This window comes from Thunnus albacares, chromosome 23 (assembly GCF_914725855.1).
Source record: "Thunnus albacares chromosome 23, fThuAlb1.1, whole genome shotgun sequence".
NCBI lineage: Eukaryota > Metazoa > Chordata > Actinopteri > Scombriformes > Scombridae > Thunnus > Thunnus albacares.
The window spans coordinates 22749726-22771822 of NC_058128.1; the positions used below are offsets into that span (position 1 = coordinate 22749726).

Sequence of the window (22097 nt, forward strand, 5' to 3'; positions counted from 1 at the left end):
AACAGATGTTTTCTAGAAAATGGCAGAAATGTATCACCTTTGCCGCAAAGAATAAGGACACTGTCATATCTCAATCTGGATAAATCTGAGGACAATATGGACATAAAGTCAGTAGACCAAGAAATTGCTTTGTTCACCACCCAATCTCAGTGTGTTAGCATGCTGCATCTAATAGGAAGCTTCAGCGTCCAAATGAGTCAAATCAAGTAGATATCTTTAAATGTTAGTCTTTTTTAGTGCCAAAGTCCTTCTTTTTGTTACTATATTTCCACCGCAGCTCAACAGAGAAACACTGTCCGAGGAAACACAAAGAGGGAATTTGATGCTAAAAACGGCAGATATCCACTTGATATGACTAACTCAGACTGCTGAAGCCTCATATAAGCTTTTCATCAACTTTTAAATGTATTTTGGCACAAGATGACTGTGTGGACACACTGTAGATTTTGGCCTCCATCACTTACACTGAAAGCACATTTAAAGTGGATCTTTTAGTAGCCAGTATGAACAGGAGGAATGATTACATTTCAGTTTTTATTGTGTTTTTGTGGTGCATATTACATAACAAATTTGCAATCAGTCTAATCACCACAAACTATTTGCAACACAAACAATCTGAGGCTGCGGGCTCTGGGCCAGTTGCCCACTTTGTTCAATCAGTAATCCACTCTTAACCAGTTATGCCACTAGGTGTCAGTATTTCTTAATCCTTAAAACCTCCTTAGACTTTCAGTAGCCTCTCATGGCTGAGAAAGACAGCATATTTAGAGATCCTTAGTTGGATACAAAATCTACTTGTGACCCCTCATCAAGCACTGGTTATGAGCAATTTAGCCAACTGACATAGAATGATTTTCTACTAGTTACTGAATATTTAACAAGAAATATTAAAAAAAAAAAAAAAGAAAAAAAAAAGAAAAAAAGCAAGAACAAGAATTTTTTTTTCTTCCTTTCTTGCCCTTAGTTCATTCTGTACACTGTTCCCTATAATAGGAATAAGAGTTTTTATTTTTGTCGTGGATTTTGGGGTTTGGGGAACCCTGAGTACCATCATCATGACTCTCAGTAGGCCCACATGCTCTCTCTCTCTCTCTCTCTCTCTCTCTCTCTCTCCCTCTCTCTCTTTCTCTCTCTTTCTCTCTCTCTCTCTCCTTTCTACCGGCACAAACAAGCCAATCAGAGGGCTCGGATTGCTCCACTCTCCCCTGCTGTTCCCTCTCTCTCTCTCTCTCTCTCTCTCTCTCTCTCTCTCTCTCTCTCTCTCTCTCTCTCTCTCTCTCTCCCTCTCTCCCTCCCTGCCGCTGCCAGTCTACCAAAAAGCGGTCCTCCTCCTCTCGTGTCAGAGACACACACACATACACACATACACACACACACACAGTCCAAACCCCCAGAAAAGCCCTGCTGAATCCTCACACCGTCTGTCAGCATGGGGAGCGCTTGTTTTTCCCGGGACGTTTGTTTGTTTATCCTCCTCATAAATACTTGCAGGGTGATGGGGAATGTCGGACTCGCAGGTAAGAGCTCCCCTTTCCTCTCTGTCTTGTTTTATTGTCAAACATTCACTGTACTTTTTGGTGGCTTCAGTTTAACCGGGTTAAAGGGGGGAAACCAGTGAAACATGACTGACAAACTAATATTATCACTGGATATTATTAGAGATGAAAAACATAAGGGGACTTTAAACTTGTGCCGCAACACCACATGCGCACTGCAAGTTCCTATAATAATATTAGAGACTACTTCATGGCATTTTTTATCTACTGTGATATTGTAAAAACCTCGTGATGTTTGCAGAAATACAATGAATGGCACTGCAAACTCACATTTGCGCACTTAAATTCCTTTAGGGATATTTTCCGGTGTCATAAAACATTATTTGACAGTAAAATTGGTAATTTCTTAAAGCGAACGTGATTGCTTATAAGCCAAAGTCTTGGCAGAAACTCAGTTTCACTTGCCATTTTCCTCTGAAAGGCATTCTTGATGCGCAAATGAATTTTCAGCCGTTTACCAGCCTCCCTGACTTCACTGGAACTTGTGTTTCTTGCGCGCAAAGGTCAATTTCAATCGGAAACCGCAGCTTGATCTCTTGGTCAAGCGCTCATTTGCTCTCATTTAGAGTGAGAGGAATGCCTGTTTTAATCTTTCACTTCATATGTGAGTCTGGGAATGATGCAAATGATTTACTTAGGGTGGTTTTAGAAGCGGAGTCCGCTAGAGAGCATCTTGCCTCTGGGTTTAGTGGCCGGTCCGGAGCTGGATGAGGAGGAGGGAGGTGGAGGGTGTATGTGTGTGTGTGTGTGTGTGTGTGTGTGTGTGTGTGTGTGTGTGCGCGTGTGCGCGCGCGCGCGCGTATGTGTGTGTGTATGTAAATGTGGGTGGGAGAGGGGCCGTCAAAGTCCCAGGAGGAGCAGGCAGGCAGCAGGGGCCCAATATTGACCGGCGAGCAGCAGCAGCAGCAGCAGCAGCGCATTGTTCAGCCTCCCACTGCTGTGAATGGGTGAGGAGTCAATATTGAGACAGTGAGCCACCATGCAGCCGGGGCTTTGTCAAAACGAGGAGGACTCAGGTTTATACAGAGAGGAGGAGGGAAGCTTGAAGAGCTGGAGTGTCCCCTCTTGCAGCATTTCACAATCAAAAATCACATAAAACACTTACAAAACTTAAACTTGTTGCTTCTTTTGCTCTCTAGCTCTCGCCTTTGCTCCAATAAAACACTCACTGACTTTTTTTGAACAGAAAAATATTTATTGTAAATTCCATTTTATCATTTATTTATTGCCTTTATACAGCGGAGCTGGGCGGAGGGCCAGGCAGAGAGCAGGGCTGGACCGCAGGCTGCTTACAGACGGGTTGTCTAACATACACACAGGCTATTTATACTCTGATGGAGGAGCTCTGTGCTGATGCTCAATGACAGATTTACCAAGAGAAACCAAAACATCTTTATGTCTGTCTCTGCCCCCCCTTGCCCCTCCCCTCTCTGTGTGTGTACACTCTGTAATGAGTTGGCCCTCTGCCCTGGGATTCAGGCTCAGATGTGACCAGCTCCTCTATCAATAACCTGATCAATCAGGGAGCCGTTAAACTCTCTGTTCCCTTGTTGTCTGGTGCTGCACCTTGACTCTACAGCTCTCTCTCACTGTCATACAAAAGGGCTTGTGATTCTATCTGACACATTTGGCAAAGATGTCCTAAGATATGATTGATGTGAAAAAGACAATTCAGTTCCATTAAAGCTGGACATGGTAACTCTGCATCAGGGGCGATTCCAGGATTTTTAAATGAGGTGGAACAGGGAAGACCAAGAACCAGTCAGAGGGGCCCATGGAAAATCAAAAAATTCTATCAGAAATAAATACAGCATTGAAAAATTGGCTCAGAAAACATTTTCAGGCTCTTGTGCAGTGTCCTAAGCTCTAATACATGTGGTATTATATGAAAAGTGGCACTGCCTGAAAATCGTTTTGCACGGAAAAGCTGATTTGCACGGATAGGACAACACAATTTTGTTCTACTAATTAAAAAACATCACTTAGGCATTCATTATTCATTTAACTTGTTTTATTTTCAATACACACATTGCACAGTGTGTGTCTTTTTCCTCTCCAAAATCCTTTTGGCTTGGTGCAGCTCGTCCCTCAGATCATCTATGTTTGACTCGTTGATCTCTGCAAATTAAAAAGGTGACTTCTAAAAAGTTGTCGCTGTTGGGATGGAGTGCTTGAACGCCTCTCATTATGTTGCAGTTGGACTTGGAGGAGCGTTTCTGTAACTCCCCAATCATAGAGTCAAGGATTGGATAGAAGATGTTCTTTCGAAAACCATCCTTGTCATGTTGGTCAGTCCAACGCTCACAAACAGTGGATGTCACTACAGATCGCTCTAGTCTAGAGATGGTCCTCCATTGCCTTTTTTTTTTCACCCTTTCAATGCTGATATTGCATTTTTGAGCTGTGTCTAAGACCACTCTGCATAGCTCATCAAAAAAGGATTCCTCTCTGTAATTCTGAGTCCTGAGGTGCTTCAATAAGCTCAACAGTTCTTGCTAGGTCTAGTGACGGTGACTGAAGCATATCTGATAGAAGCTTGGTATCACCCAGCACTTTGCGGAATGTTGCTAGAAGCCCAATGAAAGGTAAGTCAGTTTGACAAGTAGGCCCCTTGGCTCCACTGACCTGTCCCCACTTCTCTCATCAGCAATATCTTCAAGGACGCAAAGTGCCTGCATGCCAATCTTAGGTTGCCAAGCTTCTAAAGCTCTCTAGGCTGACCTCCATACATTTCTCGCTGAGCTTCTAGCCATTTATGGTGAATGTATGAGCCCGACATGAAGATGTATAGCTTCTCTAGTACAGAAAGGAAACATGCCGCTTCAAGTACTGACTTGACAGTATCAACTAGTAAGTTCAGACAATGTGCGTTGCAGTGTACATAGAATGCACGTTTTGCCACTGCCTTTATGCGTGCAGAAACACCTGCATGTTTTCCGCTCATTATGGATGCTCTGTCATATCCCTGGCCTACAAGACTGGTTTTGTATTCCAGCCCATATCTCTTTAGACAATCGATGATCTTCTCTATTAGGCCTGCAGCGTCTAAACTATGAGCTTTTTGAAAATGTAAAAAACTCTCATCTACTGACCCCTTATAATAATATCTCAGGACGACTGAAATTTGTTCTTTTTTCATGACCTTAGTTTCATCAGCTAGAACACTGAACGCTTCACTTTCTTTGACCTCTAGGATGATATTATGCCATCTCCACCAAACAATCAAGGATTTCTTTTTTTGTGGTATTGTGTATTTAGCATTTCCGCTGGACATTTTTTTCTTCACTGTTGGGGTATGTTTTGCTATTTGTCCAATATGGCCATAAAGTTCCCACTATTCTCTGACTCCTCTGACTCACAATGGCCTCTTTGGGGAATATTTTGTGTAGCAGTAAGCAGGAGAACATTTGCCACAGTTTTTATATTGTCCCGATTCTCTTTCACTCTTTTTTGGTACTCTTTATCCATTGATTGCAACAAAGATGTGTTACTCTCAGCTTCCCTTTTGCATTCAGACCATGCCAACATGGCATTTCCATGGTGCTCTGATTTGGAATGTATTGCAAACCCACTATCCTTATATAGTGCTTTTTCCAGTTTGCAAAACCAGAGAGTGAAGCGAAGGCAGACTGAGGGGCAGAGGGGAGTGAAAAATTTTCTGCAATCCAAAACAATGGGCCGAGTTCTGACTTTGTGAATATTCTATCCATATTCTTTATACCATGTAGAATTAATTGCTCTCCTCTTGTTACCTTGTCCTTGCTGTACTCAAGGGAACATTTTCAAGTTAGGCTGCATGGGACCCACCGCTCTAGGTTGTGAAATATCTAAAAGTATAAATACACCAAAAATTACTCCTGTTATTTCATCATCACCAGTGTTCACAGGGAAATAGTCTAAACACTGAAAGATGACATTTGTCAATATACTTTGAGGTCCAATTGGAATAGCAAATTCTGATTCAGATGGGACTGGGTGGTGCTCTCTGTCACTGTCACCTTCGGAATCTGAACAACTTCTGCTGCGAAGCCTGCTCTGAGACTGGTCCTCTTCTCCCTCAGAGGTTTGGTGGGAGCTTTCATCACTGGGTATATCTAAAACAATCAATTACCATGGTTAATATGTTTATCTGGGAAGTGGTATCTTGTGACCTGGTTGTGAAAAGGAAGAAAATGCATAACAGGTTCATGTTCTGACTTCACCTGTTGCTGCTGATACTGTAGATGGCTGCTGGTGTAGCCCTCGCTGGCCCACTCAGGCTGGCTCTGACCTGTGCTGGCAGGTCTGTGGCTGCTAGTTTGTTGTCCCTGACTGGTGGAAGGTTGTGTTTGACTCTGCCCCCCGTTCATTCTTTATTTTTCCCACTAAATTCTCCCTAAAAAATGAATACAAACCATTAAGTCACTAATGTAGCCATTAAAATACACAAAGCTACATTTGATTGCTATGGTCTGGTCTGATTAAAGGCAGAATCATTCAATTGTGAAGCCCTTTTTGGATATGCAAATAGAACGAATACCTTGTATTACTCAAGAGCTTAATTTCTCCCACCACACTCCAAAATACTGTTGTTTTGTTCCAATACAAACGTAACGGTATACACCATTCTACAGCTTAAAATTCCTAATGTCATTGGATCAGATCGCTAAGTTAACATTCTCAAACCCCACATTTCAGTGTTTACCACTTTATCGCAGCCTATGTAGGAAAAGGGATTGTGCCTTTAATCTTTAAAATAACAGGATGAACTGATAACGTAATATTTGTCTATTTTATGTTGTGGTACACTGCTGCTGAATAACACGGGAAAGTCATACTCATAAGTTACGTTAGCTAAGCTAACTAACTACCCACAAAATATTATAATGGGACACCTGGAATCTTTTGAAGCTGTTATACCTGCGAGGATCGTCTTTACTAGGGCAATCGAGGCTTCAGTAGCCTTCCACTGTCGGAAGGCTACATCACTCACTGCTGTTGCTGTTCACCTATGCATATTATCGCAGCAGAGAACAACAAGATCCCAGTCCACATATTTCAAAATATATAATTGAGTGTGTACATACCATGAACAGAGACATGGTGTTGTTAATATAATCAAGTTGTCTCAAGTCTTTCCTCCTGTTTGATGGTTGTGGAAAATGTGTTACTGTGATTTCGCATCATAAATCAAGCAGCTATTGACAGCGCTCTGATCCAATGATATGGGGCATTGTCACAGTACTCTAGCCCAAGGGCATTGGGGTAGCGCCGGGGGGGCCAATCATTTCCAGGGGAGGGGGGCACCCCATGCCACCCCTTTAAACACACTCCTGCTCTCAGGACTCCTGCAGTCACAGGAAAGATTTGACCTCCAAATTCAACTTATTTTAAAGCTGCCGGAGAAACTTCGTAAGCCTCATTACATCTTCATCAGTGTTATTGTGTCCACCTGACAAACAGAAACATGAATTATTTTGGTCTCCTCTAGGTGTAAAAAAAGAAGAATGAAATCAATGAAATAAATGTGTGAGTGTGGACCTATTATCATGTGTTTCTATGTGCAACTGATATTTTGTGATGTGAATTGCTATACTCAGAAGTCAGTTAAATGACACACAAATGAGCCAGTCTGTTACCTCTGAAAAGGGCAATATACATGCTTTCAGACAGTTAGCAATTGCTGCTGCCACCTCCATGGTTTTCACTGTAGACATGATGGCAGCCATGCCACTCTTGTGAACGAGGATGGCAATTCACCACTGCGGTTGGAGTTTATGATGGTTTAACTGTTTCAACTTGCCACCATGCCTCACCATGTGACCATGGAAACCATAGAAACTACAAAGAGGGAAACAATACAGGAGCTATTTTTATTGGTATTCGAGTTTCCTGCATTATACACCTTTTCACTAGCAGGGAACACGCAGATCAACGAAGAGAAAGAGTATCAGAGGGACCTCAGCTTCAAAATTTGATAATCCAGTGTAGAACAATAAACAATGCTTTTGATACCTTGCAAGGCAGCTGGATTCACAAGATCACGTGAGAATCCATCTTGTCAGGTTTCAAGTTATGTGCTTGTGTCTGAACCACTGGTGGTTCAGACCAATCAGCATCCTATGAGGATTCTTGCATGATCGCAATCTCGCGAATCCAGCTGCCTTGCAAGGTAAGTAAGACAGTGATAGATGGTGATAGATGGTGATAAACAGATGGTTCATCCAATCACCTGCCAAGTATTTTTTGAAAGGTGGTTCTGTGTAACAAACCATCTGGTGCATCAGGTTATATGATACTAACCTGGTCAGCAAAATGTACTATATTATTAATTTCATTTTGCTAACCATTTCCTCTGTTAGCCACAACCTGCTCTATTTAGCTGCATGATGAGACTATAATAGGTGGATAGCAGCAGCCTGTGATGTATGGTAGTGAGTATCAGAGGTAGAGGGGAGTTGCTAGTGGTGGAGTTGCGCCGTGCTACCACAGATTCAAGCTGGAGTTATGCTCCTCCAAAGATACACATGAAGGGTTCTACAAACCTATGCAGAGAAGGTTGTCATGAGTAACCATATGTTGCAGAAGTGTACTTCCAAAATCTCAACTGAGTATTGTGCCTACCTGTGTGTCAAGTGGGATTGATTTGGTGATTCAACTCCTATAAGGAGGCTGGTTTTAAACGGAGATGAAAAGAAACGTAAACATACTACATACAAGTATAAAACAAACAGCCACACGAATGTATGAGTGACCACACTCCATGTTTGCCTACTTGCAGTCTGGAGAAGCATAATTCCAGCTTCAAAATGCTGAACATCAATGTAGCTGTGTGGCAACTGCCACAGCAGCGCTTGCTGTCAGAAAACGTTGGTGCAAGTGTAAATGCATAGAGTTTGCAGTGCAATCAGAATGCATTTGGAGTGGTCAAACTCTGTTCACGGGGGCCATGGGACGGACAGGGGTAACAAAGCTAACACTGGTGCCTGCAAGCTTCGCCAAAAGTAATTTTAGCCTACTCTAGTTTAGCTCAAGTTATTATTTTTATTTGTCAGGGACCATGTACAAAAAACTTTGATCTCATACAAGGAGAAGAGATGCTTTGTACCACACTTAACCACTATGACATGGTCATACCCAACATCAAGGTTTGTTGAATGATCAGTGACTTTGGTTACATCTGGTTTATTTGGATGTTGATATTTGTACAGATGCAGATGAGTGTGCAGAGGGTTCGGATGATTGCCACATTGACGCCCTCTGCCAGAACACGGCCAAGTCCTACAACTGCATCTGCAAACCAGGCTACAAGGGAGACGGCAAGCACTGCGAGGGTGAGTCCCTGTCCTTCATCCATTTCTTCAGGCTTCTTTTCCTTCATCATACTTCACATACTTATTCACACTTCAAATGCATCCAAATCCAGGTGAAAAGACACCCAGGACCCCCTGGGAATCAATCAATAAGGCCACATTTTGAGGTGTTCATGGACATTTGTGACTTTATACAGTGGATGCAAAGTCAATGAACATCACAAGTTGAGTTTTTGCTAAGACTGAAGTTTCATGCACCTCCACCAACAATCTATTGAACCGATAGATTGGTGTTGGACCAGTCAGTGATTTATGGTTTCAGATAGGTGTTGAGATGATGACTTGCAACGTCATCAGACTCAAGTCCTCAGTATACTTCAAACAAAGTGCTTGTCAGATGTGCCAACAGTGTCTGAAACACCCTTTTCGTGGTGAGGCTGCAGTGGCTATTCAAAACAGAGAATCTGACAATCACGCCCACCTTCGTAGGCCAGGTCCTTCATACACCTAATTCACTTTTCATTTGCACAACTGAGCACAACACTATGGATGCCTTTGAGGAGAGACTGTCTAGAAGTGGGCACCCTTATCTCCATTTATGTGATTCTTCAAGAATACAAAGACATGCAAAAGACACAGAGTTCTTGAAGACAGGAGCCAGGAGGAGGCTATAATGGCAGGCTTTTTGACCCACTTTCGAGTGTGTCTACTTGGCACATGTATAAATACTTTTGCCTTTAGATATGGTTAGATGACACTTAGTACGACCTACATTAGTTTGCATGAAGCATACTTTGATTTTCTGAACAACTACATACAGTAGGTATAAATCAAGCATGATTCAGCAGCTACTTGTTGTATTTGTTTGACTCAAATTTGATGAGATAGATTTCATGGATAGTTTCAGCTCAGTACCCCCAGGAATTCCGTCCATATTGGGCGATTCTGCAGTGTACCACTTTAAATATAATGCCAACATCCAGTACCATTGCAGCAAGTTTGCATTCCATCTACTGTCTGTCTACTGTCATTAAATATTGGATTTGAATTTTTAAACTGTAACCACAAGTTTCCTAACCCGCACCTAATGTTTTAGTTGTGCAACCCCAACCCTATCCCTAACTAGAATGACAATGGTTTATTTGCCACAGCTATGATCCTCACCTAACCTTAACTATGTCTTAACTACACTGCAGATGGGAAGTGACCGGGGATAGCCCAGGGAGTGGTGCTGTTAGGTGTAAAGAAGGAAGGTGTGTAGGAAGAGTTCTTATTGATGTTCCAAGGAATACCTGTCAATCACACCCAAGGAGAGGTCCCAGTAACCATCACAAACATCTTGCATAGCTGTATGCCCTAACACAAATGTGTCTTATTTCTATCTGTGTAGCAACACAGAAGCAGTTTCCCCTCAGCTATAATTATACATAAGCAGGAGAGATGATGTCTGGTAAGAACTTCAGTACATCTCAGCCAGATCTAGACTGAAGCTGAATTGATCTGAGCACAAGCACGGGGTCTCTGCTGATGTAACGGTGGGTTAGACAGCTGTTTCACAACCCCCACATACACACCCCCTACCACCATCACCATCACCCACCCCCCCACAGGTTCTCCTAATTAACGGGGAGGAAGTGGACTGAGCGAGGGTGTTAGGGTGAGACGGGGCAGCACCTGGCTGTGCGTTCACACCTCCACTCACTTCTGCCTCAAAGCACACCACAGCTGGAGCTCTCTGAGCGCACAGATATGCTTTCTCCCCCTCTCTCCCTCTCTGTGTTGTGCTGAATCCCAGCTCACTCACACGTTTATTTATGCACACACACACACACACACACACACACACACACACACACACACACACACAATCCTCTAATCTTTTCCCATGTGCCGTATGCTCCACACTGCTCATAACTAGATAGACTGCCTTTGTATAAATGATGCTACAGCACTTGTGCGTTTTATAAATCTTGATGAGATTAAATAATAATTCCCATGTATTAGTTTTGGCCATCATTTCTACTAGTTATTATCACAAGTGTGCAGTATCTGCTCAAATGATGAGTTGTAATGGATCTTTTTGACAGTTAGTTATTTCCTATGTTTCCCAGAATGCATTTAGACAAACCCCCTTAGAGAACTTGGCTGAACTTGTTAAGCTCCAGCTGTGGGGTTTACATGTACATTATACAGAGAAAGAACTATCCATATTATCCACCATTGACGGTGAATACAGCAATATGCTCTCTGACTGATGTTTTCTGCTCCCAGACCTTATTGTTGCTGCACTGGAAATATGCTGTGTTGTAGGGGAGATTTTTTCTTTTAATCCAGGAATATCTGACACTTTACCTGTTTGCTCAGCTGCATGTGCTCAAACACACAATCACACACAAGCACACAAAATGAGATAGGGCTGTGTTGTGATATGCATGGTATCAGTTTTAGGGGTTTAAATTCCACACGGTTCATCTGCACTGTAAATGTTTGCACTTTTACTGCTCTGTAGACCAGTTAGAATAAGAGAATTCAAAAAACTGTCAATGTGTTCAATTAAAAAAGTTTAAAAAATTTCAATTAACACCAAAACACAGTAAAACTTATGTTTGCTCTGACATTCCATACAGTGTATCCATATATATTTACTATAATTTGCAGAGGTTTAGAGCTATCAGATGTAACTCATCCCAATCCAATGGAACCCAATGACAATGAAAGTGCTATATAATTACATAAAAACAGTAATGTTTCTCTCCTAATTGAAGTCCTGAAGTTAACATTACAGCCTCTAACAGCTGCTTTGCTGGTGGGCAGAAAATATGCAATCCTACATCCTTCTGGCCAGCTACTGCTGAAGTAGCTAGTTTAGCATGAGAACATCCTATCAAGGAAAATGCCCTCTATCCCAGAAACACATTACTGTATGTACATTTAAAAAACCCCAGCATGAATAGCAGAAATAAAATTTCATCATGTTACCCTCAATAAACATCACAACAATGGTATGGTTATCAGCAATTAAAAAGGCCACGGTAGGGGAGAAAACTACAGGAGACGATTGTAAACCTGAGACCCTTAAATCTGCATTCTCTCTAATGATCAGCAGGGGGCGACTCCACTAGCACCAAAAAGAAGTCCGTTTGTATAGAAGTCTATGAAAAAATGACCCTACTTCTCTCTTGATTTATTACCTCAGTAAACAGTTCCCTAATGAGTTTATGGTCTCAATCGCTAGTTTCAAGTCTTCTTCAATACAGCATGATGTTCAATTTGTAAATTACGGTCCCATTTAGAGTGAAATAGACAAAAAAGCAGCGTATGCTTTAAGGCATAGCTACCTTGTGATTGACAAGTCGCTACCACGGCAGTGTGTAAGGTGCTGTACTTGAACCCTGGGGAGCTCCAGCTCCACACTCTTGTTCAAATATGGTCACTTCTCATCACTTCTGGCTCCAAAAATCCAAGATGATGACGGTCAAAATGCCAAACTCGAGGCTTCAGAATGGGAGTTCACAAACCAATGGGTGATGTCACGGTAGCTACGTCCATTATTTTTATACAGCCTATGTGCGGTTATCATGTTATAGGTGATGATATTTATGTTTTTTAAAGTTATCTGTAGAAATTGTTTGAGAAACAGCATTTGAATTTGTTAAAGAAATTAGTGAAATCAGAGTGCAGCTGGAATGGTCAGACTCTGTTCACGGGGCCATGGGATGGACAGGGGTAGCAAAGCTAGCACTGGTGCCGGCAAGCTTCGCCAAAAGTAATTTTAACCTACTTTAGTTTAGCTCAAGTTAATATTTTTATTTGTCAGGGACCATGTGCAAAAAACTTTGATCTCATACAAGGAGAAGAGATGCTTTGTAACACACTTAACTACTAAGACATGGTCATACCCAACATCAAGGCTTGTTGAACGATTAGTGACATCTGGTTTATTTGGATGTTGATATTTTTACAGATGCAGATGAGTGTGCACAGGTTTCGGATGACTGCCACATCGACGTCCTCTGCCAGAACACGGTTAAAGAAAGTAACATCAGTACAATGAGTTGGGAAATGTAGATTATTTGTGAAGTTACTGTTGTAACTTTAATTCATATCCAAAATAAATATAATCAATTAAGGATTGTTTGACATATAGATCCTGATTTTAGTGCAATTACGCTGAACTGCCTGTTTAACTAACTATTGTCTTTGTTGCTTTGCCATAACATGGGCGTTGAGTTTCCATTGAGTCAGTGTAAGTTTTTTTATTTTTCATTCATCCCACGTCATACCCCCCCCCATCAAAGGACAAATATTAACATTAGTCATGCTAGTAAATTGCGAAACGCATGGGGCTCATTGTGTCATTTATTTTGTATTTATTTTTCTTGCTCAATAGTGTACTTTGGGGTTGCTCACCAGGTTTCTATATTCAGATGTCGCTAATGTCGAGGTGAAGTTTATATGGATTCATGTTTCTATTTTTAGGCACATGAAAACCTGAGCAGGGACAGTATAGGCATTGATTCCTCTTTTTTTTTTACCACTGTATCTCTCTTGCATTTAGAGCTAAGGTGAGTCAAATGGTCAGCTTAATAGGTGGTAACTTAGAGTAAACTTAATTGAGAAGTTTTTCAGATTAAAAACATTATTTCAATGACATTTGATGACTATATTTCCAACATATTCCACAGGACCTCCCGGACATATTTCTTGGCAAAAGCAATTAAAAAAAAAAGTTCAATCCTTTACATAAATGACAATGATAGCAGCACTTTTTGTGCACTTTTTTTTTTTTTTAACCAAAACCCAAAATGCAAACATTGTGTTTGGGCAAACTGCAGCAGATTTTCCCCTAAACTCACAGCAAACTATAGATGGGAGAAAAATATGTTTGATTGCATTTTTGGTTGAACTTGCCCTTTAAATTTAGACAATTATTGATTGTGTAAAGTAAAATCCCCTTAAATACCTTCTGAATAATTATGCAGCTCTGTTGTCTTTGCTCGTGGCTCTATAGCATATGATTTATTATACTGGATAGACACACACACACACACTCAGTCTGAAGGAGGCGTCCTGAATAACAACAGCTCCTCTGTCTTCTGAGGAAACGGCAGAAAATTCAGGCTTTTCAGGAATATGATCTTTTTCCCATAAAGCGTCTGTCTGAGCAGATCTGTCCTGCCAGCCACTTTTTACTACATCACCTCACACACTCCAACATTTGAATCAGTGTTTATGTGTGTCTTAGTGTGTGTGGGAGCTGTACTCTGCATCGATGGAGCTTGAATGTCAACTGAGTTTTATTACGTCACTGTTCTGCATATTGGATGCTCGTGTGTGTGTGTGTGTGTGTGTGTGTCAACCATCCCTTTGCCTCTTGACCGTACGCTGAAATCTATCGAACTCCCCCCGGTGATGAGGCAACAGCTCATGATAGGGATGCCAAATGAAGACAGATGGTGGACGAGAGTTGACCCCTGACCCCAGTGATTAGATATGGGCGCTGTAATTGGCCGGCTGTGTTTTCCATCAACAGGCATTATGGGCCACTTTGCCGGCCAGCGCCATTAGTCGCTCGGCTATTCCTGGAAGCACCTGGAAGCCACAGAGCCTTTGTGCTCGCTCTCTCCATCCCTCTTGTTGTCTCTGCTTCTTCATTCTCTGCATCAGTTCATATCAGTGTATAATCAGTCAACAGTCAAGTAAACATGCAGTGGATAATGAGAAATTGGATAAAACTTATGGTTTGACAAAGGCTTTATACTCCACAATTCTCTCTTGAGTGCATTGGCTCAGAAATGTATGATCTATCAACACTGTTATCTCTCGTTATTCATCTTATCAGACTTTCTTTCCAGAGCACCTGTATTTATTCAGAGACCTCCGGATGCACTCTTTATAAATATTCTTGGATGTTAAGTGCTATTTTAGGTTATGAGGTGTCATGACCCTCATATACGCAAATCTGCTTTGCTTCCCTCACAGATTACACAATTTCACAATTAGGGATTTTGCAAGTTGGTCCACAGGATCAAAAGGGCCAATTAATGCACTGTTTGTGCCATCATTTTCAATGATCATTTTAGTTTAAAATAGTTCATTAGGAGTGGATCAGACGTCATATAGCCCCAATCACTCATATAACTTGTTCCGATCCTGTGTTCTTTGTGGTCTGGGTGCAAGAGCAATCAGTTACAGCATATTTCAGATAAAAAACTACATCATACCCTGTGCTGCAATCAAGTAACCCACGGAGTGGCACAAACAATTAACAATGGCAAGAAGCTTAAAATATTGATGTTAACTCACAGTTGGCAAGAGAGGCAGGGAGAGTCGGTTTGGGGAAAAAAGTGTCCACTTTTCTGGATGCTGCTTTTGATTGAAAACTGCCTTTGAACCTCAGTTTAGCATTACAGGAATAATCAGTTGCAAAACATTGGCAGTGAATTTTCGCAAAGCTCAACTTAATTTAGCTAAAGACTTACATGAAGGAACTGACCATTCATAGCATAGCATGACCATATACAGCTAAATTTGCTGCTGCTGTTTAAGAGAACTCTCAAAGAATCTGAGGAGCAATAGTTATGCTGGGATAACGAATCTTCCTGATTACGGCCACATGACGCACAGAGGGAACTAATTCGTACGACGTGTTGTCCGACCTCGTCAGAAGGCAAAAATGATTATAGCTGTTCTGAGGGGTTGTGAGATGAGTAATGGGAGAGGAAAGAAGAAAAAACAAAGCTCTGAAACACAAATTTGTTTTCAGTTTTTGGACTTTTTCTCTAATCTTTGATTTTTGGTGAAATTTTTGATCATTTGGACATTTATTGAAATGAAAGCATGTGAGAAGTTTAGAGGGAAAAATCACTATTTGGTGGAGCTGTTAACAACTCATAGACATGTGAAATGTGACCCCGACTACACACTGCTTTTTGTAAGACGTCAAAAGCCAAAAAGGTTGGAAACCACTGGTTTCATCTTTAACAATGTGTTGTATTTTAAAAGCTTGTTATATTATCCATTGTGTCAAATCTTCATCTGAAAAGTAAATAAAGCTGTCAAATAAATGTAGTGGAGTAGAAAGTACAATATTTCCCTCTGAAATGTAGTGGAGTGGAAGTATAAAGTAGCATTAAATGGAAATACTCAAGTAAAGTACAAGTACCTCAAAATTGTACTGAAGTACAGTACTTGAGTAAATGTACTTAGTTACTTCCCACCAGTGCTAGTCAGCTGGCAGCCAAACAGCTGAAGGAATGAATCAGCCAGATTCAACTTTTTTGCTGGACAATCATGTATTTTTCTGCAAAACTCTCTGCCTCCAAACTCCCACTGCATCAACACAGTGATCTCATTGAAATGAGTGAGAAGACATTTTTGACTCAGTGCTTAAATCTGTCAGAAAAAAGCCTTGATGTTAATGCAGGCCTACTTCAGGCTGACTGTGCAGCTGTTTGCATCTGCATCGGCAGATACTTGATATTAAAAGACATGGATCAGGTTCAAGGACAAAAACACTTGATAGGGACTCTAAACACTGATAAAGATTGACTTTAAGTCCAGTTTTTGAAAACTTTGATATTTCCTTATTAAAAAACAAGTGTTTCACAGATATTTCCCAGGAAAAATCATTTATCTTACAGTAAGTGATGCATATTTCAGAAAAAGAACAGTGTAGTTAGCATGAGCAGTAAAAGCCACCATTACTGAGCAGACAAAACAAGGATGTTAAATACAACAACCTTCAGTTCATCAGTAGTAGAATCTAAGAAAACAGACTGAGGAGTTAGAGTGTTTGATTGACATCTGATTCTGGTGAAGTAAAGTGCAGAATCACCACAGCAATGAGAGCCGAGCGCTGCAGCAGCTGCCAAAGAAAGCAACAGTGTAAAGTAGTTTGACTTTTCACATCAGGAAATTGCTGGGCTAAGGCCAAAAACCACATGGATCTTTGTCAAGATCGAAAAGGTCTGTGTTCAGAATATCAATAAGTCTTGTGAATTGCTATATTTGGAATCAGTATAAATGTCCAGACGTTATTATTCACTTTTATTTTACTAAAGAAAGCAACACGAACATGGGTTTTATTGATTATCACATTATTAATGTGCAGTTTAGAGGTTCCAGGGGGACGTGGCCTGTGTGACTCCACATAGAAAAAAACTCTGGCTCACTGTTGTGCTTTTGTAACGGCTGGGATTTGAGCCCCGGTGACCAAGGGAGACGACCTGTGCTCTCAGCCTCTGCTACACTTCCGCACTACAAATTAGAAGCTTGCAGGCTGCATTGTTCCACCAGGAGCAGGCTCCTCGCTCGTCCTGCAGGATTCGGCGGGATCACCTCCCAGCCACTGCTGACTGCTGCCCATGGGTGTTCTCCTTTTTATCTCCTGTCTTCTGAGTGCTCCCATCAGGATTGTGTCCTCAGAGGAGTCATTTTCTCCAGTGAATCTGCTTCCCTGAAAGCCTCTGAAATTTGATCTGGCGTTTATGAACGCTGCCCTCTCTGTAGACTTTTCCACGAGCTGATACCGCCGGCTCGTTATGGAAAAATGTGAACTTTTATCCCTGTGCTGTCAAATGAAGAGTATGTGGGAGGAGCTGTGTATCAGTCAAGCCTGCTTTACTGCACATGTGTTGGTGTATGTGTGTGTGTGTGTGTGTGTCTTTGCCAAAGATGTCTCCCTGTTTATAGAAAGATGTAGCAAAATGGTCTAATCAACAAAGTATTGTGCACTTGTTTATCAAGCTGGTAATTATAAATAAAAAGGACTGAGAGATGAATCATTGAGAATTAAAGGGAATTAGCTTTTTTTTAAGGTTCAGGGTAGGAAAGACTACGAGCTTTAGGAGATTAGGGGTGAGATTCCTGCGGCAAAAAAAAAAAATCCATTTCAATATTTCAAAATGGCTTGTGTGCTAGAATGAATTTTGGAGGCAAAAAAAAAAAGTTGGGGAACTTTTCCGAACTCTCACTTGTAGAGTCAGTGTCCTGTTAACAAGGTTTTTTAAAGTGTATGATGGTCTGGAGGGATGAGTGGACTGGCTGGTTGCCACAGAGCTGTCAGACGCCCTGCGAAAGCCCCCCTGTGTTTACTCAGCATTTGTCACTTACAGGCTAATTGATTGGTTTTCATCAGTACTGCCCATTGCACCATTCTCCTCCCTCTCATTATGTGTTTTAACACCAGCGCTTGCCTATTCCCTCTCCATTCACACTAACATCTGTGTGTGTGTGTGTGTGTATATTTGTGCTCTGGGTGTCAGCTGAGCATTTATATGACTATGTGCTGAAGCAAGTAGTTAAATGAGAAGCAGGTAAAGGAAACATCACCTTGAGCACTGGTAATAGTGCCATGAAACACAGGTATTGACTGTGTAGTCAATATGTAGCTGCTCTTATTTTTTTCTATTTATATCGCAAACAAACTGAGCATAGATAATGACATATTGAATTCCAATGTTTCACAATTAAAATGCAGTTTAATAAAAGAAACTTTGGCTGTGCAAGATTGTAACACTGATATTTCACACAAAAGCGGGCACATTCAAGGTTAAAGAATAACTTAACACCCCCTTGAAAATCTTGTTTTTGCTGACCTCCAGTGGTGAAACGTTTCAGTTTGCTGTAGTGATGCACAGGTGTACTCCAGGATCACTGTGACATCACTGTTGGGTGTGGTTACAGGTGGCAAAGTGGACATTTCTGATCACACGCATCAGAAGTAAAACTGACTCTTTTTTTTTAGCGTATTTTCTTTTCCACACATTCTTCTTCCTTGTCAAAGCATAGCGCCTACAATACCCACAATGCAGTGGGTATTGAGGCACTTGATCAGATTTCACACAGCTCCCTCTGGAGACAGAAAAGGCTTTATACTACTTTTCCACATTTGCAGTAGTACTTATACTAGTACTTGGGGTCATCAATTATTACCATTGGTGCTACCAGGTGCAGTCATATTAACACCAATCACCGTATATATTTGCTCTCTCCTTTTCACTTCAATTGAAGCCCGTACGACTGACAAATCAAGGTTTCGTTTGTTTTCTTGCAATCTCAGGCCAGCTTCAGCAGAATCGAAGGCTTGGGATTTCATTTTAACAGAAATAGTGATGCATTGTGTGTGTAAGTTGAGGTTATTATTCTAACTAGATGCCATAGAAATGTGTTTTTTGCATGTACAATTGTAAGAAGTGCCCTTGCTTCAGACTGGATTGTACTCGTAGCTTGTCCCTGACTGGGAGCCACAGTGACGAACGCCTGACCTGCTTTACAGAGACAGAGATGGAGGGAGAAAGGGCATCTCATGGGAAGAATGGATGGCGAGGGAGAGTGCAGGTGGGAGGGCGAGAGGGAGAAGTGGCAGACAATTACTAGGCCATTGTCTGCCTGGCGTCTGCACCTTCGTCATCAGTCAGCCGCTCTCCTCACTGGCTAGATACAGACATACACACACATACATATCTAAATTCACACACACATGCAACCCACCTAACACAGATTCCGTCTGTGTACTCCCCGCCTCTCCTGTCTCTCTGTCTCAGCTCAGACTCAGTGGAGCGGGTCAGATTCATTGAGGCTCAGGCTTTATATATAGACACAGTGACCTCATGCCAGCATCTCCAACCAGGTTCCTTGTCAATTTTTGACAGATGATGTCTGGCCCTGCTGGGTGGAAATGTCACTCAGGAAAAGCTGACAGGGATCAAAGAAATTCTGTGTAGCTTGAGCTCTCACTCCACACCTGCACTGTAAGAAACTTACCATGATTTTCAAGCGTATTGGACTTCTGCATTGGCTTCAATTCCAAGCTATGGTTGGAGTAGTCTGCTGTCAAATGTTAACTGCTAAAGTTAGCAAGCTGTAGGATGTTGAGAAGGTCCACATTATCCATCTATGAAACCGTCTGACAACTTAAAAGGTTAAAAAAAAAAAGATAACATAATCCAAAGAGCTGTCAAGTCCCAAACCAGCTGCAGTGAAGAACTTTGGCACCTAGACTAGGGGTCAACTGATATGTTTTTTTCAGGCCAATACCAATTATTAGTAATCAAAGAGACTGATGACCGACATTAAGAACCTACATTTGCAGTAAAAATGAAAATCAAAATTTAGAATGCACAACTGTGCTTCATTTATCACAGCAAAACAGCTTTGGAAAGTGTTTAGTTGGTTTCAATTATATAAAGGCAGTGGTGGAAAGTAACTAAGTACATTTACTCAAGTACTGCCCTTAAGTACAATTTTGAGGTACTTGTACTTTACTTGAGTATTTCCATTTTATGCTACTTTATACTTCCACTCCACTACATTTCAGAGAGAATATTGCACCTTCTACTCTACATTTATTTGACAGCTTTAGTTACTTTTTTGATTAAAATTTTACATGAAACAACGTAATGATGAGTTTTATAATTTACAACACATTGTTAAAGATTGAACCAGCGGTTCCCAAACTGTTTGGCTTGTGGCCCCTTACAAAAAATCAGTGTGTATTTCTGTCTCTTTGTCATGTTTCACATGTCTTTGAGTTGTTTATGGTTCTGCTAAAGAGACATTTTCCCTCACATGGTTTCAAATAAATGACTGTTTAAAGTCCAAAGAGGTGAAACTCTCCAGTATTTCACAAAAACACAAAGATTTAAGCACTGAAAATTTAACCAAAATTCAATTTTATGTAGCAGAACTATCTCTTTTCTTCTTTCCTACCCAATCTATCATCTCAACACCCCTCAGATTTATTTTATAACCCACACAAAGCAGTTCAAACTGGCTCCACCTTGAGTAGCTACAACAATAAAATGCTGCCTATGCATTGACTTATCAGTATTAATAAGGTACATTGTTATATTTATTTAATATATCAGTCACAGCCCGATTTTCTGCAAACCGAGTACTTTTACTTTAATACTTTCAGAAAATGTAGCTGGTAATACTTCTGCACTTTTACTTAAGTAGGATTTTAAATGCAGGACTTAAACTTGTAATGAAGTATTTTTACACTGTGGTATTGGTACTTTTACTTCAATAAAGGTATCCCACCACTGTTTAAATGTTACATATTGACAAGATGTCATAGCAGGGAAGCTGTCATTCAAAACTAGGCTACTTCATTACTAATGATTACTATGGCTGAATATGTTTAATAGCAATAGAATTGACTATACAACTCTGACAACTGTACACCATCTAGGCAGTCCATGCATGGATTAACACAGTCCTTAGATACTGTTCCATTACATCTATAGTCTCTAACAACAATCCTGCACCTCTCCTAACAGTTACAAGAAACAGCTTCAGGACACACTTCAGTAACATTACTAGTAGTCGTGGGTTGAGACTGAGAGTATGACCAGTCCTGGTAAGTGACGTGCAAGAAATAACATTATAGCCTATCAATTTTTTGCTGTAGTCAGATGGCTAAATTATAGCTCAACAAATTAACTTGTTGACGTTCGCTATTGTGTTCAAGTTAGCTCCACAAGACTCAACATTAACCTAACTTACGTTATATCACCGCAACAAAGTGCATTATTTGGGCATTTTCAGCAGTGTAACTGGGAAACTGGGGCATGTTTGTCATCATAGAAATAGATCATAAGATTGTGGTGTTTTTGAAACTTCAGCTCAGAGGATTGTGATGTTTATTGCAACTCTGGCAATATCTACTGCCTTACCTTTGAAACACAGCCCCGCTCGCTCACCAGAGCTGCTCTAGTCTGCAGATGCTTCTCTGTGCCGTCTGCAGCACAGTAGCATGCACAGCCTTCAGTGTTGATAGACTATTACTTGTGATGTGTCACCATGATTTTTTACAGTAGTGTGTTGATTACTGTGTGTTCAGGCCTAATTTACAATACTATAATAAAAATATTCACAGTAATTAACTGTGCAGAAACAGTAAATTACTGTTTACAGCCATTTTTTACAGTGTGAGATTTACAGCATGTGGATGTGCAGACATTTTCTGGGTCTTTATATCATTGCGCGCACACACACACACACACACACACACACACACACACAACTGTCTGTGTGAGTTATAACAGTAAAAGAAAATATCCGTCCTAATTATTGGCCTTGACTTGATAACCAGGCGGTTGCTTTCTGGCTTGTTCTTGACAACGCAGCCGGCCACACTCTAAGTCTGGGTAATGGAATGTGAAATGCTATAGTTAAAAAAAAATAAAAATGTCTAGATTCTTTCTGGTTTTGCCCTGATATCCAAGCTCTTGAATAAGCACAC

General features: G+C 41.0%; 1 protein-coding gene across 2 annotated transcripts in view; it reads left to right on the forward strand.

Annotated features, from left to right (window-relative positions):
- The first annotated feature begins 1302 nt into the window (after positions 1–1302).
- Positions 1303–22097, forward strand: part of scube1 (signal peptide, CUB domain, EGF-like 1) — a 124382-nt gene continuing 103587 nt past the window's right edge. For both annotated transcript variants that reach the window (XM_044343492.1, XM_044343493.1), the window contains exons 1-2: positions 1303–1517; positions 8747–8869. In XM_044343492.1, the coding sequence (XP_044199427.1) occupies positions 1430–1517; positions 8747–8869 (211 nt within the window). In that variant the 5' untranslated portion in view covers positions 1303–1429. The remainder of the gene's footprint in view (positions 1518–8746; positions 8870–22097) is intronic.